This window comes from Haemorhous mexicanus, chromosome 3 (genome assembly GCF_027477595.1).
Source record: "Haemorhous mexicanus isolate bHaeMex1 chromosome 3, bHaeMex1.pri, whole genome shotgun sequence".
NCBI classification, from domain to species: domain Eukaryota; kingdom Metazoa; phylum Chordata; class Aves; order Passeriformes; family Fringillidae; genus Haemorhous; species Haemorhous mexicanus.
Window position 1 is genome coordinate 113985228 of NC_082343.1, and position 27471 is coordinate 114012698.

The 27471-nt window shown below is 44.1% G+C and overlaps 1 protein-coding gene and 1 long non-coding RNA gene across 9 annotated transcripts; one reads left to right on the top strand and one right to left on the bottom strand.

The window, feature by feature from the left end:
- TFAP2B (transcription factor AP-2 beta) lies at nucleotides 1–27471 on the top strand. 8 transcript variants are annotated; one of them, XM_059843080.1, is made up of 10 exons: nucleotides 143–174; nucleotides 1688–1892; nucleotides 4005–4031; nucleotides 5401–5859; nucleotides 10975–11035; nucleotides 18697–18771; nucleotides 19036–19255; nucleotides 21787–21905; nucleotides 24585–24726; nucleotides 26733–27471. In XM_059843080.1, exons 1-10 carry the CDS (start codon nucleotides 149–151, stop codon nucleotides 27031–27033), a joined length of 1635 nt encoding a protein of 544 aa, XP_059699063.1. In that variant the 5' UTR covers nucleotides 143–148; the 3' UTR covers nucleotides 27034–27471. The 8 variants fall into 8 exon arrangements, with proteins under 8 accessions (XP_059699066.1, XP_059699067.1, XP_059699068.1 ...); XM_059843083.1 differs by lacking the exon at nucleotides 1688–1892 and having other exon boundaries at nucleotides 1–174; XM_059843081.1 differs by lacking the exon at nucleotides 18697–18771.
- On the bottom strand, nucleotides 7999–14496 carry LOC132325586 (uncharacterized). The gene is made up of 3 exons (XR_009485982.1): nucleotides 14274–14496; nucleotides 9351–9429; nucleotides 7999–8265 (listed from the first exon to the last, which is right to left on the bottom strand). It is a non-coding gene; the product is annotated as an uncharacterized LOC132325586 (long non-coding RNA).

A 27471-nucleotide genomic window follows, 5' to 3' on the forward strand; every position in this document is an offset into this window, starting at 1 on the left:
GTCGGATTTGGTGTCTGTCCCCCATTTCCAATTATAGATGGATCATTACAGACAGAGAAGTACTGAGAATCCAGACATCTGCTCTTCACATGAATGCACTCACCTCCTAGAGAACAGCCTGCCATCATGCTCTGGAAACTGGTTGAAAATGTCAAGTATGAAGATATCTATGAGGTGAGTATATAATATGCATATGAGTAAGAGGGTATATGTATATTTAAATATACATCTAGCATATAGATACAGGCATGGCTATATAATGCATACATAGCTCTACATATACATCCAGGCAGAAATAGACATACACCAGCACACACGAATATAGAGATAGGAAACAGAGAGTAAATGCTTAAATGCTTATTTATTTGCATATTTGTATTCAGCATGCCAAGTCCTAAACTTTTGTTTTTTTTTTTTTTCATGGAAAAGCTGTTTGATGCGATTTAAAACATCAAAGAAATGATCTGGGGATTGGAATGAGGCAACTTAAAGGCAAGAGTTTGATTGTTTAGATCTCCAATGATATATAATTTGATTAAATATGGACAAATGTTGAGGAAAATTTTTAAAAGAGAGAAAAAAATAGAAAAGAAACACAATCCGGTATTCAGGGACTGGATGCATTTCTTTCTTTTATTTTTTATTTTGCAATTCCAAGCTCAGATCAACCCAAATATGGAATTTTTTTTCTTATTGTTTTTTCTTGTTTTCACAATCGGATATGTTTTTTTCGACTTTTTAATACCTCTACACCCACAGATGAGATGTGCATGTGTACATATACTGTCATTAATTAAGCGGCAGATACATTCTTGTGCGTGTGTGAGTTCACACACCCGAACCGATACAGTCAGAGGCAGCTCCGCATAGTCCGCGGACAGGAAAAGTTGTGAGCTTTATCCAGACCTTATTTTCGAGGTTAAAAAGCAAACCAAGGGGGGAGGAAAAAAAAAAAAATCACAGCTCAAACACTGCGAAACCTTTCTTAATTTTGCACGGTTTCCTGAGCCGGATCTTTCCCAAAAGGGCTCCGCGAGTGTATTCCTTGTAAGTTAAACCAGCGTGCGGGATTTTCTCAGAAACGAGGGGGAGAAAAAAAAAAAAGAAAAAAACCTTGAAAATATGAGTGAGGATGGCGCACCGCAAAATAATATTCTATTTTTTTTCTATTGTTTTTATTTTTTAATTAAGTGGGAGGCGTTTGCACGCGATCATGGGGGGAGATTTTCAGAAGGGCGCAATCCGCCGCCTCCAGCGCGGGAGATGCTCCGAGGGGAGGCGGCCGGGCAGGGACCGGAGACCGGGAAGGGGCTGGGGACAAGGAAGGGGCCGGGGACAGGGAAGGGACCGGGGACAGGACAAGGGCCGGGGATGGACTGGGCGCTGAGCAGGGACTGGGGACAGAGCAGGGGCTGGTCAGGGACGTGGCAGGCTCTGGGAAGGGGCTGGGGATCCAGCAGGGATCAGCGACGGAGCAGGGAGAGGGGACAGAACAGAGGCCGGGAAAGGACTGGGCACTGAGCAGGGACCGGAGACAGGGGCCGGGGTGGGACCGGACAGGAGCCGGGTGCGATCGGGCTGGAGCCGGGGTGGGACCGGGCAGGCACCGGGGACCGGGCAAGGAGCGGGCAGGGGCTGGGTACCAAGGAGAGAGGGGATACCGAGCGAGGGGCTGGCTGCTTGGCAGGGGCCAGGGATCGGGCAGCAGACGTGTACTGGGAAGCGGACGGGCAGGAGCCGGGCAGGGCTGGGATCGGGAAGCGGCCGGAGCCCCCCGGGAAACGCCGTCGGGGCCGCCCCGTCCCCAGCCCCGCAGCCCTCCCCTCCGGGAGCGCCTTGGCACTTACAGAGGGAAAACTCCCGGGAAAAGCGCAGGAAGAGACCGAGGGAAGGTACAACTCCGGCTGCTCCCGGCCGGAGAAAGGACGGGATGGAGGGAAGTGGGAAGGGGACGCGCCGGCCGCACAGGAGAAATGCCTCGCTCCCAAAAGCTGCAGTCGGGCTAATTACCATCGGCAAAAAGCAGCATTTGCAGAAGGAGCAGAGAGCGAGCACACACACGTACGTGTGTGTGTGTGTGTGTGTGTGTGTGTGTGTGTGTGTGTGTGTGCGTGTGTGTGTGTTTGTGCGTGTCCCCAGCCCGCTGAGCCCTCGCTGCTTTTCCCTCCCCGTCTCCCGGCACAGCCCGGCCATTGTCTCTGCCCGCAGCAGCAGGCGACAAAACATCTCCCGTCCCTGCTGCCGAGGGATGAGGGCTTTTTTTCCACCCTGCTTTTGGTGGGGTTCTTAAGGCGCTGTGGATTTACGGACACCCACGTTTGTAGGTTGCCGTGGGAGAGAAGAGCTGGGGGAGCAGTTGGGTGGGATTTGGCCGCGGGCAGGGTGGATCCTAACTTGGGGATGCGCTCCAGGGCATTTTGTAAAGTGTAGCCTCGCCGAAAAAAAAAAAAAAAAAAAAAATTGTTGCCTTCTTTTTTTTTTTTTTTTTTAAGGCCTTAAATCCTCTAGATTTATGTTAAAAAATACTTCTCTCTCTCTTCTTTCCGATGTATAATTAACAACACGATGGCGTCTCAGCCACTTAAACTGAATCTGTTCTTAAAACAAAAGTGTGTGTGTGTGCGTGTGCGTGCAGGGGGGGCAGCTCTGGGAAGTGTGAGTCTATTTAGGAAGGAACGTAAGTTGAACTTTAACAGAAATGGCAGACAGTCCAGTTGAACGGGTTCCTGCAACATCAAAAAGGTTTTATATCGCCCCTGGCTTTGCCTCAAAACTATAAATTTACTATCCTCTAAAATTCACTCCATGCATTTCACATTTGGGTGGAAATCGGGAGATCTATGTACTTATATATATTTTTTTTCATATCAGACGGTAGAAAAATGATTCAGACAGAAAAAAAAAAGTGGAGCCCAACAATGCAGATTCAAGTATTTATTTGGCTATTGCGAATAAATATGATCTGTAACATGTACCAGAAAGGCTTAATCTTCACTGTAAATAGATGTATGTTACAGTGACTGCAAGTTTCTTCTGCCATTCCTTTAAAAATTACCAAAAAAAAAAAAAAAACCCACCTCTTTTCTCTTCATTATTTGCTTAAAAACCCCAACATCAAACTGCAAGAACAAAAGCACCAAAGGCAATCAATTCTTCGTATTAGAAATGTATAATTAAATATATATTAAAACGAAAAGGAAATATACTTTTCTCCTCCTCCTCTTCTTCTTCTTCTTCTTCTTCTTCTTCTTCTTCTTCTTCTTCTTCTTCTCTGCCTCAAGCATTGCTTCACCTCGCTTCTTTGCTCCAGCTCAGCAGTCTCTACTTTCCGCATCTTCCTCCGCTGGAGTTAATTGAAGTTCTGCCTCTTCCTCGCTAAACTTTTTCCTCCCTCTCCCTCTCCCCAAACTCTGCCTCTGCCAGCCCCCCTCGTCTGATTACATCTAGTAATTCTCCACTGAATGAACGTCATTTACAATAGTAGGGGAGCTCTCGAGCTGGCTGCCAGCTTCACGCTCCATTTGGTCCTGCATTCTCCCTTTAAAGTAGTCGTGTAATATTAATAGTCATGAATATCAATTATTATGAGGCGGTGTAGAGAAGGAAAGGGAGGAAGGGGTAGCGGAGCAGTCTGAGCCTTGCCTTGGGTTGAAGAGGATTGTATTTGGGAGCTCAAAGGCAAAAAAAAAAAAAAAAAAAACCCAAAAAAACAAAACCAACAAAAACCAAAAAAAAAAAGGAGGAAAAAAACCCCGAGAGGGAGGGGTGAATCATATATGTAGATAGAGGTTTCCAGGCTCGGTTTTGGGGGCACTGGTCTTTTTTTTTTTCTTTTTTTTTAACCTTTTTTTTTTTTTTTGATGGATAGACTTCGAAATATCTCAAGCTGTTCTCCTGTGTCCAACACGTCCCTTTGCAGATCTCCTTGATATTTTTCCCTCCAATTGTTAGTATTATCACCATTATTTTATTTTTAGCTATTACAAGACTTTTTTTATTTCCAGATGTTAGTCCACACCTATTCCGCCATGGTGAGTTTGGATCCATGTTGTACTAGAATTGCATGTTCTCTCTCTCTCTCTCGATCTGTTGTGTCTCTCTCTCCCTCTCTCTGTCTTTTTAAACGCCTTTGGCTTGGTAATTTAGCACAATAATTGGAGGAGGCTTGCAGCTGCTTCTCCCTTTTTGCATTGTGTGTTCCCGATTTGAGCTAGGGGAGTCTGGGGGGGAGAGCAGGGGGAAAAAGAACTTTTTTTCCTTGTTGTTTTTCTTTTTTTTTTTTTTTTAAAGCCATGTGTGCCATTGCTTGTGGGGGTTTGAACTACACTTTGTGGAATAGATATTTTTCTTGTTTACTTTAACCTCGCAGTTTCAGTGCGTTGGAGTTGGACAAAACTCCTCTCCCACCTTTTCTCTGAAGCCTCTACACACTCCCCCCACCCCCTGTCCCCCCCACACACCCCAAAGACTTTTCATTACAATTAACCCCCACCCCATTCTCCGGAATATAATATTGGAAAAGGAAACAAAAGACACTGGAAGTTGCTGCAGAAATCACAGCGTCTGGATGTTCAATACCGATGTTTCATTTTTATTTGATTTGATTTTTTAAAAATTTGTTTTAAGGGGTAGACTCCCTTTAAGCAAAGATTCCCTGTAATTTTTATTTTGGCTTTTTTTTTTTCTTTCTTTCTTTTTTTTTTTTTTTTTTTTTTTCTCTTTCCCAAGTCCTTTTTCACACAACTTCTCACCTCGGAGTCTTCCGAGAAGTGCAACTTTCTTTTTGGGCTTTTCCACGTGAAAATGGGTTGGTGATTTTGAGTTACAGGACTTGAGCAGAGGGAATAAACAGATGTTGGGAAACTTTAGGCAGGAGAAGGGGTGGGTTGCCTGGATAGATGGGTGGTTTGGTGCTCTTAATTTTTTAATGTTTTCTTTTTTCCCCTTTGGTTTGATTTGAGGGGGCTGTAGATTGGGAATTATACTACTGGTCTGAAATTGCAGATGGTACATGTATTTGGAGCACTAGTCCTACATTTTTAATTATGACATTTAGCAATTCTCCCTCACACCCCCTCCCCTTCCCCCTCCTTGATAGTTCCTGGGAATAGGCACGACGTGGGTGCAAAACATTGGAACATTTCTAATAAGTGGAGGGAGAAGGGGGCACATCTGAATCCCACTTTCCAGCTGTTTACATCTTATTTTATTTTATTTAACTCTGGGGTGGGTTTGTGCTCCTTTTGATTTTTCGTGAGGTTTTTTTTTTTTTTTTTGGTTGTTTCTCTTTTTTTGTTTTGATTTTTGGTTTTTGTCGTTGTTAGTTTTGGGTTTGTTTTTTTTTTTTTCTAAAAAAGGTCCTCTTTCTTTTTTGTTGTTTGTATGTCGTTCCGCTTGTAGGACCGGCATGATGGAGTGCCCAGCCACAGTTCCAGGCTGTCCCAGCTGGGATCCGTCTCGCAGGGACCCTACTCCAGCGCTCCTCCGCTCTCTCACACCCCATCCTCGGATTTCCAGCCGCCTTATTTCCCACCCCCCTACCAGCCTCTTCCTTACCACCAAAGCCAGGACCCTTACTCCCATGTCAATGACCCCTACTCCCTAAACCCCTTGCATCAGCCCCAGCAGCACCCCTGGGGACAGAGGCAGAGGCAAGAGGTGGGATCAGAAACCGGGTCACTGCTGCCACAGCCTCGGGCCGCCCTGCCCCAGCTCTCGGGACTGGACCCCAGGCGGGACTACCACTCAGTACGGAGGCCAGATGTCCTCCTGCACTCAGCTCACCATGGCCTTGACTCCGGCATGGGGGACAGCCTTTCTCTGCATGGCATCGGACACCCAGGCATGGAGGAGGTCCAGGTAAGGCACCGCGTTTCTTTCTCCTGGGCAGTGCAGCTGGAGCCCCCGTCCCTGGGCTAGGAATGGTCACTGAGGGATTTCCAGCGATATTGCTGTGGGTTGCCATTCTTTTTCCACACCGGCTTTGTAACTGTTGTACTCCCCCTCCCTCTTCCTCTATTTTTCTTTCTTTTTTTTTTTTTTTTAATAAGAGCATTTATTTCCTCGCTGTCACGTACAGGCTCTGCTTTATAAACCCTCCCCTACATGGCAAAGCAGCAAAGTGCAGGGGGAAGGCAGACATGCTGCTCTAAATATTCCACGTGTTTCAAAAGCTGGCAGAGTTCAAGCTTGGCTTTTCAAATCCCAGTTATTTCCCATGCAATCTCATCTTCCACTCCCCTCCACCCTCCCCCTCCTCCCCCCAACCAATTTCCTGCTTTCAGAGATTTTGATGAAACTGTCGAATTACTACATTTTTCATCTGGGAGGGAGGGAAATTATAAACAAAACCCAAATCAAAAGCAATAACTGGTGATCGGGAACAAGTCCCTTGTCCGTCCCCCCACCCCCTTATTTGTTAAGTGTTCTTGGTAAGGTAGCGCTGATTTTAAATAGTTTCATTCCCTCTTTTGGATAACAAAGGAGTTTCGCCGGGCTCAAAGCACAGTATTTCCCAGCTCTCTTCCATCCCACGCGAAACTCATCATCACGTGTTATTCCCTAAAAACAGAAGGACCCTTAACAGCTTCGCTGCTGGGGCGGTCTGCACCTTGCTGGAGCAGGGCATGGCCAGCCCGTGGGGACCCCCGAGGCGGGGGCTGGAGCCTCCAGGGTCCAAGTCCTGCCTCATGCTCTCCTAATCGGGATTTTGAGGGTTCCCCTCCATGCGTTTTTATATTTTCCCCCCCAAAATTTCTTTATTATATGTCACATCTCTATATGTATTTAGTCTTGGTATATATAAAGGTATGGACCACTGAATGAAATAACGACTTCAAAGTTACAGAAAGGGAAAAAGAAAGGGGGAAAGAAGAGCTGGGAAGATAAAAAATAGCCGTGAAAAAGGGATACTGCTGAACATGAGAGGAATGAGCGGCAGGGAAGCGGAGGGGATGCATTGCTTTGGCTTGAGGCTTGTCTTGGGGCTGCACGGGAAAATCCCCGAGCTTTGCCGGGGCGAAATGTTTTAGAAAAAGAAATATTTTGCTGTTTGGATCTGCTCCTGCCTCTGAGCTCGGTGACCGTCGGCTCGCTGCTTTCTGCGGGTTTCCAAGGTGGCTTTGAGACCTGGGGGCAGCCCCTGGCCGCCGCGGGTGCGATGCGCAGGTCTCGTCTCGCATTCCTGGCTCAGACAAAGTGGTTTGCAAGTCAAGGCGAGTTCTACCTCTGTGAATGCAGAAAGCAGATCGCTCTCCTCCTTTCTCTCTGCAGCCGATAGGCGTTAGGTACTGTTGATGCCTGGATATTTACACTTTCCCCAAAGAGTAGCCGGTAATTGTTGTGCTTTTGTGAGAAAGAGAGTAAAACAGAGGAGAGGGAAGGGAAGGAAAGAAAGAAAAAAAGATAAAATGCAGAAAGGACGAAAGGAGAGAGGGAAAGAAGAGAAGACAGAGAAGAGAGGGAAAGGAAGGGAAAAGATAGGGAAAGAAAGAAAGACATAAAGAAGAGAAGGTAGAGAAAAAATAATAGGAAAGGAGTTCAAATAAAGCACTTCTCCATCCATTTTCCAATAAAACACCCCTTCTGCGGGAAGGGCACTGCACTGGTGGAAAGTGCCTCACTTCGATGGTCTGGGAGCATCGGAGCCACCCGCGGCCACCCGCGACCTGCTGGCCAGGGCTGGCGGGGCCAGGGTGGGTGCGATGGGATGGGGATGGGATGGGACAGGCGAGGCTGCCGACCCGCAGGGCTGGGGTTTGGGTTTGGGGTACTGGGACAGCAGGAAATTAAACGGGTCCCTTATTTCTGAAAGTTTGTTCCCAGGTTGGGGGAGGAGGGGAAGAGGGAGAGGAGGGTGTCCCAAGGAGAAACACGTGAAGGAAGGGGGGTCCAACTGCAAGTTAACGCAGGCAGGAGGGAAAGCAGCCCAAAACTCGCTGCTGCCACTCAGCATTTTCTATTCTTGTCCCTCCACTAGTGACAGAAGAAGTTGGGCAGTTTTCCATCTTGGTATTTAACATGGATTTATTCTAGATTTCAGGAACCTTTTCTAGCAACAGGAATTTTTATTCAGGCGATGTAAACACATTATGCACCATCACTAGGTATAATTTTCAGGAAGGGTTTCAAATACTGGGTTTTTTTTCTTATTTCAGTTGTCCAAAAAGTTGAACGGATATCCAGATGTACAGTTGGATAAAGATGTTTCTCTTTGCTGTAGCTTATGCATGTCTGATCAAATATGTGCCTTGAGAATGGGCTGGGCTGAGGAGAAGGAGACAGAGAGTGCGTGACAGAAAGAAACAGTGGTTATTTTATAAACACCAAATCCAGTCCATGTGTGAGCCATTGTCCAGGGCTAGAATTAAGTGATTGTAACACGATAGCTCTCTGTTATTGTAAACAGGACACACTGTATGGCTATTGCTGCCCCTCTCGAGAGGAATTTTCAATCCGCTATTTACAGCCTTCAGACAGGGAACAGAGAAGCCAAGACCTCCTTATTGAACAAAAATTTGCATCATCTAATAGGGACTCTGAAAAAAAATCCACCTTTGCACTCCCAGATATTTTTCCCACCGGCTGGGTTAAAATAGGATTACAGTAATAAAGGATTCGATGAAGGAAAAATGGAGGGGAGAAATTCAGATACTGTAGACTCTTTGAAGGAAAATATTGAGGTCAGTTTTTAAGGTTTTCACTCAGATGTATCCACAGAAGTTAAATAAGGTGGTTATAGGTAGTACTTAGGAAGCTTCACGCTCTCAGATTATTGGAAGAGGGAAGGGAGGGGAATCTTCCTCTCCAGATTTTCCAAGTATAGCTGGAAACTCATCACCTTTCCCCTCCCTGCACACACACCTCCGCTCCTCCTCCTCCTCCTCACTCACGCTGCTACTACGTACAAGCTAGAGACACGGAAAGTTAAGTTGCACCAAAACACCCAAGTCTCTTATAAAGTAACCCCTGGTATCACTTTTAACTAAAGAAGTCTAGTAATTAAAAGTCTGAGTTGTTTTTCCACGTTTCCGCATGCAGTCCTAATTAAATCTTTACGATCCTCTCTGTGACTATTAACTGCCAGCATGCTGAGCGAATATCCTGTACAAAAACCCAGCAGGAGGGCGTAATTAGATAGAAAATCAGACAGGAGTCTTCTCATTAACTACAACAACTAACCCACGTTGCTGATGGAGCGAGCTGAGTGCACGCACACGCATAAAGGGTGCGCGCAACCATCGACTCCAGAGATAAGGTGAGATAAGGAGGAAAGATGGGGAAAAAAAAAGAAGAAAAAAAAAGAAAAAGGAAAAAAAAAAGAAAAAGAGAAGGTGATGTTTCACGTTTACCTCGGTTTCTGTGCCATCGAGGTGCGCCACGCTGCACTCCAGCAGGCTGCAGGATTTGCTCATCATCCCTCGTTGGGAGCTGCTCAGGGAAAGGAGGGAAGACTTTGTAATTTTATTTTGTGCCCTTTAGGTATGTAGCCTATTGATTATGAGAGAGAGACACAGCCATGCCCAAACACAGCACATAAGGCACCGCTCTGTGTGTGCACTCGTTTGAGGGTGGATTCAAGGAAAATGAAGGGAAAGCTCTCATAGAAAATATTGTTCCATCATATTTTGGGGAGATGTAATTTTCTCCTAAACCACATTCCATCTGGAATGTCTCCGCTGAGCACAGAGACAGAGATAAAGGCCGGATCCGAATAAGCTCAGCTTCTCAGCATAGCAAAGATAAAGTTAAAATCATGGTGAAATAAATCATTGCTTTGCTGGAAAGGTGCTTTGCTTATCAAGGAAAAACATGACAGCTCCCCAAATACGCAATAACACTGAAAAACCCAAACTCTTTAGTCGTAGTAATGGGGAAAATATAATAAAGCAAATAAACCCAAAGGTCCCCCTTTACCTCAGAATTTACCCTAAAACGGAACCTGTCAGAATTCTGCTATAAATTGTTCTTATGGCACCTCTTCTTTTTCGGACATGGCTTTACTGTGCCGAAAGCAGACTCAGCAGTAATTTTGGTTTGTTTGTGGTATATCCCACTTTCGTTTTGAGAAATGAAACCCAACATTTGCTGTGTCCTCTGTGCCCGTCTTTGTTCTCTTCCCTGCTAAAGAAGTTATTGCCATAATAACAGGTGTGCTCCTCGGCATGCTGGAAAGACAGGGGGGAAAAAAGGGGGAAACAAGGCTTTGAAATTCGGAGACTTTTTTTTTCCTGGGCAATCAATTTGATGGCTCATACTTTTGATAAAGTGTATTCCTGCTCCTCCCTCCCCGTCCCCACTGATTCAGGACATGGAAGCAACCTTGGGAGCTGTAAATCTCTTTCTGCTCGTCCCCTGTACGATGTGGGCGTTGCACTGCACTCCGAAAGGCTCAGGCTTTAATTAAAAGTCCATAATGTAAACTATGATATATAAAAAGTAAATGGCCCTTGAATTAGTAAGATGTAGCAGGGTTAAACAAACAAACAAACAAACCAAAAAAAAAAAAACAAAAAAAAAAATAAAAAGGAGGAGGGGGAGGAAAGGGGAGGGAGCATTTAAGTTGTCCTTAATCGTGTTCATTTATGTCATGCAATAGATCTTGCAGATGTTGCCAAATTGCCACATTTTCAAAGGAAGAAATATAAAGCTTTATGGAATGCAAAGAAGTCTATGTGATATCGATGTTTTATAAGATAACAAAACCAATATTGCACCCCATATGCTTCACACCTCCTTTTGTTTTATTAGAAGACTATATAATTTGTAAGAATTTAATTTCCTTGTCGATTGGGGGAAATAATAACAACAACAATAATAATAATAATAATAATAACAACAATAAAAAAATCCCTCCTCCCCTAGTGAATTAATATAAATGGAAATAACAGGGACTCCAGTTTGGAATGACATGATTTATGTACGTGATTCTTTAATATCCAGTCAATTTGAATAGTGATGTTTTTATATCCACAGTCAGTTGAAGATGCCAATAACAGCGGTATGAACTTATTGGACCAGTCTGTCATTAAAAAAGGTATGGATTATTCCAACAAGCTAGACAAACTTTTACTGTGTAGCGATATCTTCATGATATATTTTGACTTTGGGGCAATGAATTTCTCCGGGAAGCAGGCACCCATGGCAGCAAGATGAATAGTTGATTGGATCAGCAGAGAGAGTGAAGGGATAAGACATGAGAAAGGAAAAGTTTATATCCCCGCCTCCCCCGCCCTTCAAAGGGTTTAATTACACGAATGCTCTCTAATGGGGCACCCCGTGCTCCAATGCAGTTTCCACCGCCCCCCTTCCCTCCCCTTCTCCCCCCGACACTCTTCGGTGGGGACCCCTTGGCTTTTAATGGGGGAAGGGGTTGATTCCCTTTGGGGCTTAAATGCATTTCCCAGGCGAATCAAACGCGGAGAGAAAGAGATGCCCATGGAAAGGCAGACTCAGCCCCCTTCCCGCTCCCTCCAAGATTCCCCCCTTCCCCCAAGATTCCCCCCTTCCCCGTGCCCATTTTTTACATCTTTCTACATATGCGCCCATGATTTAGTGTAACTGCAGAATCACCCCATACTGTTAAAGCGAATGTGATATTAACAAATGTTTGCAGTCTCTTGTACAGCTGTAAGCAAAATAATTAACTAATTAAACTAATTAAATGTAATTACAATAACTCATTTTGGGCGTATTGCAGCTGCTTAATTTTTTTACATTTCTCTGACAGTCACTCGAAGATGCTTGGCGATTAGTGTTGTGTTATGCTGATAGACATTAAACAGATCACACGCTGCAAATGGAGGGAAAGCTATCTTTAATTATCTAAGGAGTTTCTATTTCTAGATTCAATTTTAAGTACCAGAGATGAGGTTTAAAACCGCTGTCCCTTATGCTTACTATCAACGGCACTTATCTCCGGGACCTTGCTATTTGTCAAATGTGCACAAATAGTTTAACAGCCACGATTTTCTAGGATGTAAAGCAAAATAACAGGGAGGGTGTTTAAGCAAAATGTGTCGAAGGCAGCATGAGGTCTTTCCGTGTATTTATTGTTTGTTTTGTTGTCGGTTGTTTGGGGGTATTTTGTTGGTTCAGTTTGGTTTTTTTTTTTTTTTTTTTTTTAATTTAAATATCCATGTACGGTCTCTCTTTTGCACACAAGATCAAGGTCTGGTTATTTGAGTAAGGACTAATGAAAACTTAAAGACCATTTGACAGCACCATTTATGGCTATTGGTTGAAAGGTCGAAGGTTTTGGTTTTTTTTTTTTAAGAAATTGAAAGTTACTTAACTTTAAAAGGAAAAGAAAAAAAAAAAAAGGTTGTATGTTTCTGCTGTTTTGGTTCAGTTTGAATATTTGGTGGTGTTTATACTCAAGGTCTGTAACCTGATGGTTTCTGGTTGTATTTTTAACTTTTTTTTTCTCACTCTCCTCCCTCTTCCCCACCCCCATTTGACACCTCATACGCTCCCTCTTGGGTGCATTTGATTAATTGGCACTTGATTTGTGGTCGAGAGACTCCTTTCTAAGGTTGTTCCATGATGGTCTTTCGCAGAATACAAATCCAAAATATTCTTTATTTTTTTTTCTCCCCTGTAACACCCAGCACGCCTGTGTCTCTCCCTCCTTCAGCTGACGAGGACAGCACAGACATTCCGTGTGCGTGCTGGGTGGTGCAATTAGACAGAGAGTAGCGCTAGAATGTCAATGCCTGCAATTATTGCGTATTAGGCAGAGGTTTTTATATGCATTAGGCATATATTTAGGTGTGCTTCGTGTGTGTGGGGGGCATTGCAACGGCCCCAGAAGGAGCAGCTGCTGCCTGAAGAGACCCAGTCCCATCTAGGTGGGATTACTTGTGCCTATTTGCAGCCAGAAGAGATACTCTGAGTTAACACATGATGAACAGGAGACACATGCTCTTTGGAAATAAGGTTACTAAGAAAGAGCCTGAGATGCATTTGCAGCTCTTTAAAAGTCACTGCAGCAGAGTTTTCTTCCTTAGAAGTAAGGCTAAGATCCAAGAAAGTTCCCAGCATGAAGGAATACTGTATTATTTTTTTCATTCCTTTCTTTTTCTTTTTTTTTTTTTTTTTTTTTTTAAGTTTTGGTTTTTTGCACAGCGAGTTTCGTGGGTGCAGAGGAAGAGAAATGGGTAATAAATAGCAGGTCACATTTGTAGCAGTCAATATTTAATCAGGACGAGGGAAGGAGCAGCACAGCATTCAGTATCAATTTCGCTTTGTTCCCTGCAGTTTGTAGCTGTGAGGGTGTACTTTGAAACAAGAACAAGTTATTTAAACTCTGCGAGTCGTTCTTGCAGGCAGATGGCACGGATAGATAGACAGACACTCAGGTATTGACAGATTTTTGTGCAGTGGAGCACTCCTGTGACTCATCTTTGGTAGAGGAGGGTTGCAGGGGGTCTGCTCCACCCAATCCTAGTTCAGTGCCTAAAATTCTTTCATTTGCGAAGTAGTGGGAAAAGTATGATGGGGACTTGAAGCCTAAACTTAATTATATCACCCAGGCTGTGTCTGTTCCTTTATGGCCTCTGAGGCCTGCAGAGGGAATTATCTCTCTATGCAAAAGGTTTGCCAAAATATTAAGGAAATTATATAGGGATTCATACACAGTTATTGATTTATCTCCCGTATCGATCCCACACAACAGCTTACACATACCCAGGCTCTTGTTATGTTTGCTATCCGAGCTTACTTGACATTTCTGAAGTAATTTAGTTAAGAGGAAATGAGTTGTTCCCAGTAGAGAGAGCAAACGAGTGGAGTGAAGGTAGCCAGCGTGATAAATGGCTCTTTCATTTGGAGATCTCCAGAGCTCGTTTAAGGCTAATTTTCTGTATTAGCCCCCTTTGAGCTATTAATGCAATAGGCAGGGACCGTGGCCCCTTGTCTCTTAGCTGCCCCATTAGAGCGAGCATTAAGCTACCAAGCCTGAACTCCACCGTGGAGGTGGTGGCGCTGAAATAATGAAAGGTGCTTTTTAAACTGCCCTAATCTAAACTGGCAGAGGGTGGTTAATACGATTTGAAGGGGGCTGGTCAATGAACAATCAATAAACTAATAATGAGAAGGATGCGGTACATTAACAGCCTAAAAATCCAACGAGACATTAAAAAATCATCTTTAACTCCTACTTCCATTAAGATTTGGATGGTGGAAGTGGGAGGGAGGGAACCAGATAAATCATCAAGATGATAATAATCACCAAGAACATTAATATCAGATTCAACTCAGCTTTCAGAGCTTACCGGCTGCATGTTTTGAGGCCTTTCTCTCGATTTTTGCTGAAATGAATAGAAGGTTTGCCATGTGTCGGGAATAAAAGATCGGGTCCCCTTGTCAAATGCTCATCTGAAATTTCCTTGGCACTCTCTATGGTGAAAGAAGTTGTCTTCCTGCAAAACCTTACATGGCCTGAGTCCCAAGTTAATTTTTTGTGACTCTGGGGCACAGTCAGTGACCTTAAAATTATTCTGATGTATTTATTTACTTTCAGCTGTTTCTGACGATCGTCTGCACACCCACATCTGATTTAGCATGAAAGGCCATTTTAACTCGAAGACCTTAATTCATGGTCTTGCAAACACGCTCCGTTGTTCCTCCTATTTTAAGGAAACACATGAAAGAAGGTGTCTTAACCTTTTGTTTTTGGCTGTTAATAATCCAGCACGAGTTTCCTGCCCACCCCTCGGAACAGCTGATCAATGATTAACTGAGAACCACTCTGGCCTCAGCTTTTCAGGTGATAGATGTGGGGCTCAAGAGATGCTGCTTCAATGCCGCTCGGTTTCGTGCTTATTCCCGGGTTACCCACTGAACCTGAGGATTCCCTTTAATTAAATGCAAAACAGTTTCGAGGGGATACATTCCGCCTTGAAATTCAGCCCCAGCTGGCGGTGGGGGAGAGGGGCTGGAGGAGAGCAGGGGACGAGGGGGACAGAAGGAAATGCGAGATGAACGCGCACTGTCTGTGTTTGTTCCTTAGAATTAAGATAAGATCCGGGTCTCTTCAGTTTCAGCGTCTCAGGCGCTGCTCCCGGACGTTTTAGGCTTGGCTTCTGAGTCAGACCGAATCACCACTTAGAGCTAAGTCTTGTTGTTAGCATGGACAAAGAACTTCTTACTCATTTGAAGCCCAGGCAGAGTAAAAATTTTGAAAGTAGTTCGTTAGTTTATTAGTAATTAAGTTACCCAAGACGTTTTTTAGTAAGTAATACGGGAAAGATTTCTTCTGATTGATAATTTCGACTACGATATTATTCAGCTGGGTTATTACAATGGTAGCCATAGTTTAAACCCTTATTGAACAGCTGTTTGCAGGACATAAGTCTATTATTTCTTTAGTTTTACTGTCGGTCGTTAAAACAGCTTTTTTTCACCCCATCTCCACTTATGCGTTCACATTTGTGCGCATTTTCACACGTTCGTGGTGACCAGCCCAACAGAAAACCACCACCACCAAAAAAAAAAAAAAAAAAAGCAAAAGCCTAAGACTTAATGTATGCACAGAAAATTGTAAACATGTAAAGAACTGAAAGCTTCACGCTGAGTTTCGCCATGCTCCATTTCCCCACCATTTCCTGCTGTCGTTCTAAAGCGATCTCACTCATCTAGAGATCCCGTTTGCAGGAACAGTATGCTTATAATTACTAACAAATCAAGCGGCTACTGTTGCTCTCCCGGTTTATTGATAAGCTGAAGAGAAATGGAAGGGGGAGAAATGACAAAGAGGCTGGAAGTAACCACAGAAGAGAAAGAAAAAAAAAAAAAAAGAGGGAAGAAAAAGAGATAAAGGGATGGAAAAGGAGAGGGGGAAAAAGAGATTAAGGGATGGAAAAGGAGAGGGGGAAAAAAAGGACAAAGGTGGTAAATAAGAAAAATAAAAGAAGGGAGAAAGGGGGAATTATGTATTTGTGAGTGCTCACATACACGCAGCAAGGAGAGCTTGGGAGTGAAAGAAAATCGAACAGTTTCTGCTGGGGATGACAAGAACTAAATGGGATAAAGTGAAAGCAGGAGCGGTGGGGACGCTGCGTGGATACGTGCGTGTTATTCCGTGTCATTTCAGCAGTTGTGGCAGTCCCTGACCAACTGGGGAAGTTGACATTGGCTAAAAATACACTCTGCACTCGGGTTTATTTACATACGCGCAGGGATTTGACACATGCAGCTGCACGCACGGACGTGGAGATCTCCTCACCCACAAAAGCTCCACGTTCTGTTATCTCTGCTGATGTCTGGGCTGTGTCTGAAAAGCTCCAGCCATGATAAACATATAGATATGATATAGATAGAGATAATTCATTCCATGGCAAACACTTTTTTGAGGCAGCATTAGGTAATTTACAGAAGATATAGAGCCTAGATAGAATAGATCTCTCTGAAGCTATGAAATTGCAATAGATATGCTTACACCGCCTGGCAAGCCTCTCAAATGGGTTCAAGCTATCAGGCTCCAGCTGATGGGTTTGTTCATACCGTCCTTTTCAGGGAAACACTGCTAGGAAAAGAAGCTGAGGAGCTCTCAGCATAGCAGGGGAGGGAGCCAGCCTGCTTCCCAAAAGCAATTTGCGAGAGGGGGAAAAAAAACCACCGAGCACGTGAAAATCCATAATTCAAAGGTTAACTAATGTAATGAGTGCTCCAAAAGGCCAAAGCGAGCAGGGTGAGGTACATTTAAGCATTGCACGGGTCCTTCTCTCTTTAGTGAGTTTGGACTAAGATCAGATGTTCGTGGAATTGCTGCCTCTTGTTTAATTTCTCAGTTCACTGGACAGTGACCTGATAAACTGGTCACTAAATATAGCCACGGTAAAGGTGTACTCGAACCACAGAGCCCGTGAGTTTGTCCTAAGGAAAAAAAATGCCAGTCATGAAAATCAGTCTGGTGACGCTGCTTTAATCTAACTTTTTTTTTAATTTCTATTTTTTTCCTACCTGATGCTTCACTCAGACAGATCATTGTGCCTGAATAAGAGATATATTTATGTATATTGAAGGGGAAAATACAAATACAATTTTTTGGTCTGCTGGTTCTGCCTCTGATATACAAACGAGTCTTTTCCTATAGAATCAATGGCAAAAAAAAAATCCTAATAATATCAGCGAAAGCAGGAGCGGGCCTCTAACTCTTTTATAACTATTTCTGAGCCATTCTCAAACTATTAGAAACAGCCTTTATGAGCTGCATAAAGTGCCTAACTAAAAATAATAGAGAATAGGAATCCATTTCACTTTCCGATTCCCTGAAGTCAAGCCACTCAAAATAATTTGTTTGTACTGGAGACTGTATACAAGGCATTCGAAGCAATATGTATATCTAAAATCGACATGCCTTTTGGTTTTTAGCTGTTATAGAGTTTTTATTATGGGGGTCTGGTCTGGCAGTAGGAAATGATCTGCAATAAAAACAGTGAAACACGGTTGTGTCTATTCCATGCACTGAGGTTATAAAATTGGCAATTGCCCAGTAGTTAGCACTTGGTAATATATTAGGATACCCGATCTTATTGTTTAGCAGCTCCAGACGACTTAAATATCCGCTCAACCCTAATGGTTTGATTCTCCAGATATGTTGCAAATAAACAGGGCTTTTATGACTTAACTGACATGTATTATAACTACCTAAATAGCTGGCATATGTGCATAATAGAACCTTATTATTTGCCGAATTGGTTTTGCAATTGATTGAGTGGAAAGGGGAGATTGTGGAGCAGTATCTGCTTGAAGAGGGTGTGTAATCAATTAGTCTTCTCCTCTGAAACATGCCCGCTGGACTGCCAGGGCTCTCCCACCAGCCAAAGCCCCGATTTCAGCCTATATTTTCTATAAGGAAATGCATGTTGCCGCGGATCCGAGAGGAAGCTGCAGTAGCAGCTGTCAGCTCTTATTAACTCCTGCATAAAACATACCTTAAGTATGGTTTGTTATCAATTACTTGCAGAAATGAAACAACTGGGAAAATGCAGCGAGGCTCCCTATAAATTAAAGTGATTGGGTGATTGATTAGAGCACCTGCTGTAAATCATAACAGTTACACACAATTATGAGGGAGTTATTTAAGTTCATTTGTAAACAAAATTCATGTCACGGGGGAATTGCTCTCAGTTTTAGTTCGACCAATTTTTTTTTGTTCATTTCTGAGTGTGCCTGGTTGCTATTATAGGAATTTGTTTGTTATAATCCCTTGGTTACCCTTAAAATAACCTCACTGGTTTCTCAGAGAAAGGAAAAACTTATTTTTATCTTAGAGAGAACAACATGGTTTTATTTTGTTTCGTTTCGCTTTATCATCCTCCTTTTAATTTTCCCTGTAAGTACTTTAAATACGTGTTGCAGTAACTAAATCAGTTTTATTTAGGGGCAGGAGAGTTCCTTCTAATTCACGGACAGCACAATATGATCAGAGTGGAGAGCATCATGGTTAGACCAGATATTTTTTTCCTAGTGTTCATTTTTCTGAAGGAAAAGACTCATTTTATTTCATAAACCAGACTTAATAAAAACACAAAGCAATAACAGAGCTGTCTTCTCATTGCTGTATCCTCCAGCCTTGATACTTATTTAAGACAGCAACTCCCTTTGTGTAGTGAATTTATTCCTGGCTCAGCTTAGCAGTAAAGGAAACATTAGCCAAAAAAAAGTAAATTTTCCTCTTTTTTTCCCCTCCAGAAAGGCGCTGTCCGTTGTACAAAAGGCATCGGGGGGCTCTGGGTGAGACACAGGCTCAAACCCGAAAGTTGCCAGGTGCTTGCCAATATGTATTTTATTTCCCAATGATCAAACCCTGCATAGAGGCTGTACTGTACCACCCTTCTCTCCATCCATCATTCATGGAGCACTTTCCTAGAGGTTGGGGGAGCAGCACCCTTTAGGTTGCTGGAGGTAGCCAGAGATTCAAAACTCCCTTTCATTTTGCTGTTCTGTGCATGTCAGAGAGACTGTGGTTACCCTGTGCTCCTTCGTGGCGTGATGGTTTCTCTCTCCCCTCCTCCCCTTTTCTTTCTCCAGTTCCGGTTCCTCCAAAATCTGTTACTTCTTTGATGATGAATAAAGATGGCTTCCTGGGTGGAATTTCAGTCAATACCGGAGAGGTGTTTTGCTCTGTACCCGGCCGCTTGTCTTTGCTTAGCTCAACTTCAAAGTATAAAGTAACTGTGGGAGAAGTTCAGAGACGCCTTTCCCCTCCAGAGTGTCTGAATGCATCCCTCCTAGGAGGAGTTCTTAGAAGGTAAGAGGCTGGGGCAAACGTGGGAATGTGTCTGGGACTGCATGCATGCACCAGAAACCCTTGGTCATCAGTACAGATGATTTAAATATACATTGATCCTGATGTCAGAGCCTGTGTGTGTAATGCTGGTGATAAGGCAAAAATATGCTGTGTTCAAACCTTGGGATGGATATATGGAGAGTAGAGAAATATTTGGCCTTGTTTAGCTGCAAATGAAGGAACTGAGACAGAAAGATTTTCTCCTTGTCCATGCACACACTTTCTATCTTTTCTCCTCCTCATACTTCTCTCTTAGAAAGTGGACAAAATAAAATGCCCCTTTGGGTGTGTTTCAGGCTGGACTGCAAGTATTTCAGGAGCTGATGTATTTCTAGGGATTTCCTAGATAAACCCAGGAGGTTTGCTCTGTGTGGCAGTAACGATCGGGCAATTATGTCAGTTATGACACGTGGTGTCACACAAGGAATTGTCAGGGATCTGATAGGCAAACTGTAAGGTGGGCAAGAACCTGACTAAAGAAAAGCCACCAACAGGTAGCCCTGGAAGTCAGAAACTTTGTGCTTCACACAGAGAAAGTTGCTGTAACTCACAGCTGATCTCGAGGCCTTTGCTGCTTAATATTTGTGTAAATCACCCACTAATGTCCTGGTGGATTTAGATGAAGACCTCAAAACAGTTGGCATTGTTGGCACTAAAGAAAGTGGGGAGCAAGGAATGACCCTGAAGTTCGGTTGCCACTCCATCATAACAAGTGGGAGACTGGGCTTTTATGTAAAGCAGCAAGAATTTCAGCTCTGAGGCCATTAGCTGGAAAAGCTACCAGGGAGAAAGGGCTTTTTCTTCTTGGCAGTGCCTGAGGGACTGTGAATTGTCAGCACTGCTTGTCAGTAAGAAAGGTGAGCTCAGGCTCTGTCTCCAGTCACAACAGGGGAGAAGCCACGAGGTTGCAATATGAGGTACCAGTTCACACACTCAGTCTGAGAGGGTACAGATTTCATTTTCTGTGTGTGAGGTAGACACCAGACTGGAATCAAAATCGTAACTTTTAAATAGGGAGAGATGCATGCAAACTGACAATGAATCAACTTCAGTTCATGTTAAAAAGTTGTTAATCTTAGAGGAGGAAATATCTTGAAAACTCCTGTAGCAGCAACTGGGATGTGTTGGCTCTAAGGTGCCTTAAATTAAGTCGATGTTTGGGGTTCCCCCCTTGCCCCCGCAAAAAAATTCTGTGATGACGTCAAAGGCTCTGGCTCCGTGTCTGGAGATGAGGGAGAAAGTTCTGCCACATGCGGCCAGTCACCCAAATATCCACGTGAGAATTGGGGTCTCCTAAAATAGCCGCTGTTCCATGTGAATGTCTGTAATCATTGTTCAGCTGCCAGGGAGAGCAGCAGAGATTTTTACTTACAGATGCAAACCTGCCTGCTCCTTCTGTACAGCTACAAATGGAGCAGGGAGAACATCTGAGAGATGTTCTGTAGAAAATAGAATTACCAAGGTAAAGAGGCATTATTATTGGACTTCAGCAGATTTCTGGAAGTGGACCAAGCCATAATTATTGGCTGCTGCTGACTTCAGTTCCTATCTTGAATCTAAATTTTAAACAAGATTTTGGTTCAGAGCAGATGAGACGTAGAAAGCTGGTCTCCTGCAATTCTGCCACCCAGCCCTATTTACTTCGATATAAAATAGTGGGAAGCCAGTCTGGCTTCTCTGTAGTTCCTGATTTCCTTTCTCTAAGTGCGACTTCTAATTCTTAAACAAATTTTAAGTAAGAAGTAGGAGAGAGTTGGGATAGACTTTGTTCTTAGGTGCCAAAACTCTCCCTAACTTCGCAGGTGGCAAGATTTCATCCCTGGGGGTTTACATATGTATGGGCGTTCGAACAATAGCTCTGAATTTCTCACTCACCCTTTTATTGCCCTTATCAGTAACCTCCGACAGATATTCCAATCTTCCCCCAGGCAATCCATTCCCTCTTTGTAACGCACCCTGCCTCAGGTGAGCTCTTCCTCTCAGCATCGGCTCCTCGCACAAAAACACACTCACAGGCCGGAAACAGGTTAATAAATATTTCCCTCCTTTTTAATTTATCCACAGGCGCACACACACTCCCCTCAAACTTTTCAGATTTATTTGGTTTTTTCATCCCCTCGTCTTATTCTGGCTCTTTCCTGGAATAACAGAGGGTTTAATCCTCCTCTACCTTCCTGCCCATCCCTTTACTACATCTTAATACAAGTTGGTGTCATACCCACTTGCTCTCTAGATCAGAACCTTTCTATTAATTATTCCTGTTTGGCGTTCTTTGATCTCCCTGGATAAAATCGGGAGAAAAGTGGGTTCATCCCCACTTCTACCCCTGGGTGAAATTAAGAAAATCGCAGCAAACCCGAGCAGAAATCAACACCCCAGAGTCCTTAACGTCGAGTGAAAACCCTCCCAGGCTTTGCTGACTGCACAGAATAAACGTTTCTTCCAGGAACACTGCGGGGTTAATCACGATGTTAATTTCTTTGCAATTCTAGAGCCAAATCGAAAAACGGGGGGAGATCTTTGCGAGAAAGGCTAGAAAAAATCGGTTTGAATTTACCAGCCGGCAGGCGTAAGGCCGCAAATGTCACTTTACTCACCTCCCTGGTGGAAGGTAAGCCGAGGGTCGCAGCTCCCTTCACCCCCCTGCTCTGAGCTCCTGTCTGGCATTTACAATATAAAAAAAAAAACCAAAAAACCAAACCCACCAAAAATCAAACAACCTCCCCAAACAAACAAACAAACAAACAGAAAACCTCCAAAACCCCAAAACTTTCGGGATAAGGTGGGAAAGCCTTGAGGTGAAAATCAGGGTGGGTTGGGAGGAACACCGTCATGGTTAAGGATCCCATTGTCAAAAAATGAAGTCGCTGGCTGGAGGGTCACTGATTCCTCTCGGTGGCAAGAGTGAGGGAGTATGTCTGGGTGTGTTCGTGTGGATATGTGCGTGTACTTTTGTGTGCATGTGTGACTCTGCAGGGCAGTCCCACTCCTCATCCTATTAATCTCCATTCTGTGATCTCCGACCCCAGATCTCCACCTCCTGATAATTTGCTCTTCCTGAGCTGATTTATGGCAACTACAGGATGCTCAGTGAGGAAAAATAATGCAAAATTACTTTTTTTTTTCTTTTTTTTTGGTAAGAAAGCAGAGCAATTTAAGAGTAGTAGAACTCGGTTTCCCTCAAGGTGGCTGGAGCTGAACAAAGAGACCAGCTACTCCTCAGGAAGGAGAGAGGGAAGGGCAGAATGAAGTTTCAAGTAATTTTAAGCCAGCTAATGACATTTTGGGGGCCAGAGTGTTTCTTTGATTTGTTGTTACTGTATCGACAAGGAAAAGTTAGAGCCACTAATAAGTTTAGGGTTATGTGCCTGTTTATGCTAAGAGAGGTTGGACTTCCTCCAAAAAAAACCTAACCAGAAATGTATGGATGCAATTATGAATTATATGTATCTGCATTACACACACACACACACCGAGAGGCGTATAAATAATCCACTTATCTCTTCTGCGTATGAAGCGAGCACAAATATTTGTGCTAGATATTAACTTTTCCACTCTTTTGATTGAGTTGCGTGAGTGACAAGACCTTGCTGCTTGCGGAGCTGGAGGAAGGCTCGCAAAAAGACGGGGGCTGAGGGGCGGGAGCTCCTCCTCCACCGAGAGTGCAAGGCTCAGGGTGGGTTACAGGTGCATCTATAGAAGGTGTGAAGCATTTCGCGGGGCAGGAGTGCCCCTGAGCGCCCTGTTAGTGCAGCTTCACCCCCACGGTGTGTGTGGAACACCGTGCCCTCTGCTCGCAGCAGCACCTGCCCCTCCCCGCAGCTGGTGTGAAGTTCAAAAGCCGGTGGGGTTTTGTGCAGTGATGCTAAAATCTGTGTCAAGTGTGCAGTAAGGTGTACATTCCCCTCCTCTCCCCTGATTCCCTTACAAATCAACAGTTTGCCTCCAGAGAGTTCCCTCCTTTTGGAAGAAGCTGCACCTGATGGAGTTTTATCTCCTTTTTTATTTCTTTCTTTTTTTTTTTTTTTTAATTCCCTCCTTCCTGCCAGCAGCCAGGTGTAGCACAGCTGCTCCTGCATGGCCAGGAACAGGAACGCTCCGGTCGGTCCCGGCCCGCGGTGCCCGAAGGCTGCCTGGGAGGGCCGTGCCCGGCTCGGGAACCCCCCCTCCAGGCTCTGCCGGCTGCCCTCGCCTTCATTAACCGGTTTGATGATTAGCGAGAGCCATTGGAGAGCAGGAGATGACGTTGGAAAGCAGCTCCTGATAGTTAAAAATAACGCGGTCCTGGAGTTATTAGACATACCTGCTTGCTGGAAATCTTCCCCCTCGTCCCTCGGGCGATGCTTTAAAGGGTTTAACGCTTTATTCTAGAGGGGCTGAGCTATAATCTGGTGGAATCCCTCTAGAGTCTGAGGGGTTTTTTTCCCCCCCCTCCTCTTTTCCTCCATTCTGCAGCTACTGTCTTCTTCTTGTGGCATGAAGTACATCAGTAGGAGTTGGATGACACAAACCTCTGTAGGCAAGAAACCTGAAACCAGGCAGGCAGGGAAAGTGAATTAGAATTAGAGTTAGAATAATAATTATTTTGTTCACAGAAAAAGTTGCCATTAGCTGTCATCTTTCTACTCGGCAGACAAGAGTTCTTGTTGCATGATGGTCAGCTAAAAATGCAGATTTTTAAATTGCCGTAGGGCTAAATGCAGTTATCTCTGTAATTTTACAGATGTGGCCATAACTGTGATAATGATGGAAGGGCCCCGTGTGTGAATAAATTGTGTCTATAACGTCCCACAAAGAATTAACATTAATATTAGTAATATATCCACATCTGTAAAAATTTGGATAGTGATTTGAGGTATTGAAACAGGAATGGCTTCTCTGCTCTTTAGAGAAGTTTGTGTCCTTAGTTTTTCAGGATTTGACCAGTTTCCTCTTGCATTTTTCCTTGGTCCAGTCAATTTTAAAGTTTTGTGTGTGTGTGGTTTGTGTGTGTGTGAGCTCCTCCCTCCGTTCTGCACAAGCAGCTGATGGGTACAGACCCACACGAGTGCAAAGACAAATCTTATCAGCTCAAAATCTGTCCCATCGACTTCTGTCCCCAAAGTAGGGCTGGTGGAGGGAAAACACACAACTGGAGCCTGTCCCTGAGGTGGAAGGGGTGATGAGACGTTTCCAAACACTGCTCAGAGGAGCTGGTGTCCCCAGGGGAGCCAGCCCAGCCCGGTGTCCCGGCGGGTCGGAGCCAGCCCAGAGGTGCCCGGAGATGTTAATTCCGTCTCGTTCCCTCCAGGTGAGGCCGTTCATTTAGCTCGGGATTTTGGGTACATCTGTGAAACGGAGTTCCCAGCCAAAGCTGTTTCTGAGTACCTGAACAGACAGCACACGGACCCCAGCGACCTCCACTCCAGGAAAAACATGCTGCTTGCTACAAAGTGAGTGCCAAGTTAACTCTTGTCCTTCTGCCCTTCTAGGGGAAAATCCTCCCTGTCCTCAAACTCTTCCTCCGAGCCCGTTTGGAAAGCAGACGGAATTTCCAGGCTCTAAATTCCAACAGCCCCGCGGGGAGGAAGGATGCTCAAATCTCCCAAAGGACCTCTGCACCCCTTTGCAGTGGTGATCCTGCCAACACACCCTGTCCCTATAGAGATTAGGTGGTGCTCCCCTAGCTGTTGTGCATCACTTCCAAGCCATCCCCAGTTAAATAATTTTGGTGTAAAGTGGACCAAAAATTTGCAATTTTCTTCCAGAGTGTGTTTCTCTGTCCCTGCTGCTGCTCACACACATCTGTCTGTCTGCTACCAAATTACAACGCCTTTCCCATACGATTTAATAAAAAAAAAAAAAAAAGGAAAAAGAGAAGAAAAAAATGAAAGCCCACCACCATGCACTGCTAATTATTCTCGATTGGCCCCCCCACCCATTTTTGTCCTTCTGTCCTTTGGGACTTCCTCTGTGGGTGTGCTGTATGTGATGATTTACAGCAAGCTGTGCCTCCCAGGCTGCTTCATGGTTTGCTCGGGTACTCGGCAGTGGGTGCTGAGTGTTCACACATCTTTGTCTGTCAGGAATGAAAAGGGGGCAAAAAAAAAAAAAAAAAAAAAAGAAAATAAAGGAAAATCCCAGCCCAAACAGATCTCATTTATTTCATGCTCTGAGACGTGGCTTGCCTCTGATGACAGTGTAATTTAAAGAAATATATGGAGGGTTGAAAAATCATTTGCTCAAATTTGTCCAGATGTTTCTTAGACGTGATTGGAATTTGATTGCCCTTTTCCGCAGGGTCAGAAGATATTAATGTCCCAGAACTTTAATTGCTCGCAGACCCTGCTTTGCTCTTTGAAGATGTAAAATGTTGGACTCATTACTGTTTGTTCTCCAAATTCAAAGTTTCCTCTCTTGCACTTTCTTAATGGATAATACACATAGAAGTAGACCTTTATCTTTCCTCACCCTCTGAAACCTTTAACCCACTGGGAATTTCAGAGAATTTCAGAGGATGAGAGCTGAATGTCTTTTTTTTTTAAGGGTTTCTTCTTTTTTTTTTTTTTTTTTTTTCCTTTTAATTCTGGTCTTTTTTACCTCCAGTCCCTGGATAGGAACCTGTCTTAAAAAAACCTGATTCCTTTGGGTATCCTTAAAGAAACTATTCCTGTGGGAATCCCACCAGCCTCCAGGGTTTCTGCAGGCACCTGTTGACTTGAAGGTCTTTTGGACCAGAGTAATTTAAAATAAAATGTTGTGAATTCATTAGAAAAATCGAATCAGATTTTTCAAAGGTGCAGACAAACAACCAAGAGCCAGATGTCAACTCTGATGTGGTAATTGGGGTGTCATGCCCCCAGAATAAAAGAGGAAGTGCTTGCTTGGCTTCTCGTGCCATGAATAAGCCATCATGGAGTCCCAAATCCTGATTTTTCTCAGTAAGGTGGCCCAGCCTGAGCAGTCTCAGAGGCTCTGTTTTAGCCCTTCCCTGCACCCTCTGGCACCCAATAGCTCTCAGTGCATGGCTGTGCTTTCCTTCAGGAAGAGTATTTCTGGGAGCTGCCTTGAGCCAGGGTCAGGCCTCCAGGAGGATGGGTGCTTGGCAGATCCAGGGCACATTTCCCTTTCAGCCTGGTTGTTTCTGAAGCCACCAGGCAGGGCTGGGTTTTCACAGTGCTTCAGAAGCACCTCTGTGTCTGCTGGAGAGATTTTAACCTCCAGAACTGCTGTTATCCCCCGAAGAGCATCATTCTGAGCAGGGAGCTGCTGACTCACCCTGGCTGGTCCCCAAGAACCTCTGGGGGAAAGGATGGTGGGGAAAAAGTCCCATCCTGTGTCTTGGGATCAATTTTAGCCTGAACCTGCCCCTTGATTGTCACAGAGAATTGTTGGATGAGCCTAACAACAGCTCTTCTCTCCCTCTCTCCCTCTCTTTGCCTTCCTCTCTTCTCTGCAGGCAACTTTGTAAAGAATTTACAGATCTCCTGGCCCAGGACAGAACGCCCATTGGGAACAGCCGGCCCACCCCCATTTTGGAACCGGGCATTCAGAGCTGCTTGACTCACTTCAGCCTCATCACCCACGGCTTTGGGGCCCCAGCTATCTGCGCTGCCCTCACGGCCCTCCAAAACTACCTGACTGAAGCTCTCAAAGGCATGGACAAGATGTTCTTGAACAACAACACTGCTAACAGGCACACATCTGGCGAAGGACCAGGTAGTAAAACTGGAGACAAGGAAGAGAAACACAGAAAATGAGAGAGAGAGAGAGAGAGAGAGAAAGAGAGAGAGAGAGGAAAAAATTAGAATGAAAGAAAGGAAAAGAGAAAACAAAAGTTAAATAAATAAAAGGAGAAGAGAGAGATAATCTTTTAAAACAAAACCGTCTTAATTTTAGCTTTAAAAATACCGGATTGGGCTTTGGAAGAATTCTATTAGGTAGGACAAAATAATAATAATAATAAAATAAAAAAAATAATAATAAAAGAAAGACAATAATTTAAGATCAGAGGAGCACAATGGCGCAAGACCAGTGGTTCAGAGTCTCTTGCCAGGAACATGTGAAGACAACCACCAGGATTTTTTTCCCCACTTCTGTTCTTTCACATTTTTTAAATAATGATTGGGGGGGAGGGGAATATAATAATAATTAATAATAATAATAAAAGAAAGAAATGAATAACTTATTGGAAGAAA

What these genes read in the sequence shown, in the direction of transcription:
- TFAP2B (XM_059843080.1), top strand. Translation starts at nt 149, where the DNA reads ATGTCAAGTATGAAGATATCTATGAG. An exon ending in AGTATGAAGATATCTATGAG is followed by an intron (nt 175 to 1,687) that starts GTGAGTATATAA and finishes GCTGCTTGGCAG; the next exon opens with GGGCCAGGGATCGGGCAGCA. An exon ending in TCCACACCTATTCCGCCATG is followed by an intron (nt 4,032 to 5,400) that starts GTGAGTTTGGAT and finishes TTCCGCTTGTAG; the next exon opens with GACCGGCATGATGGAGTGCC.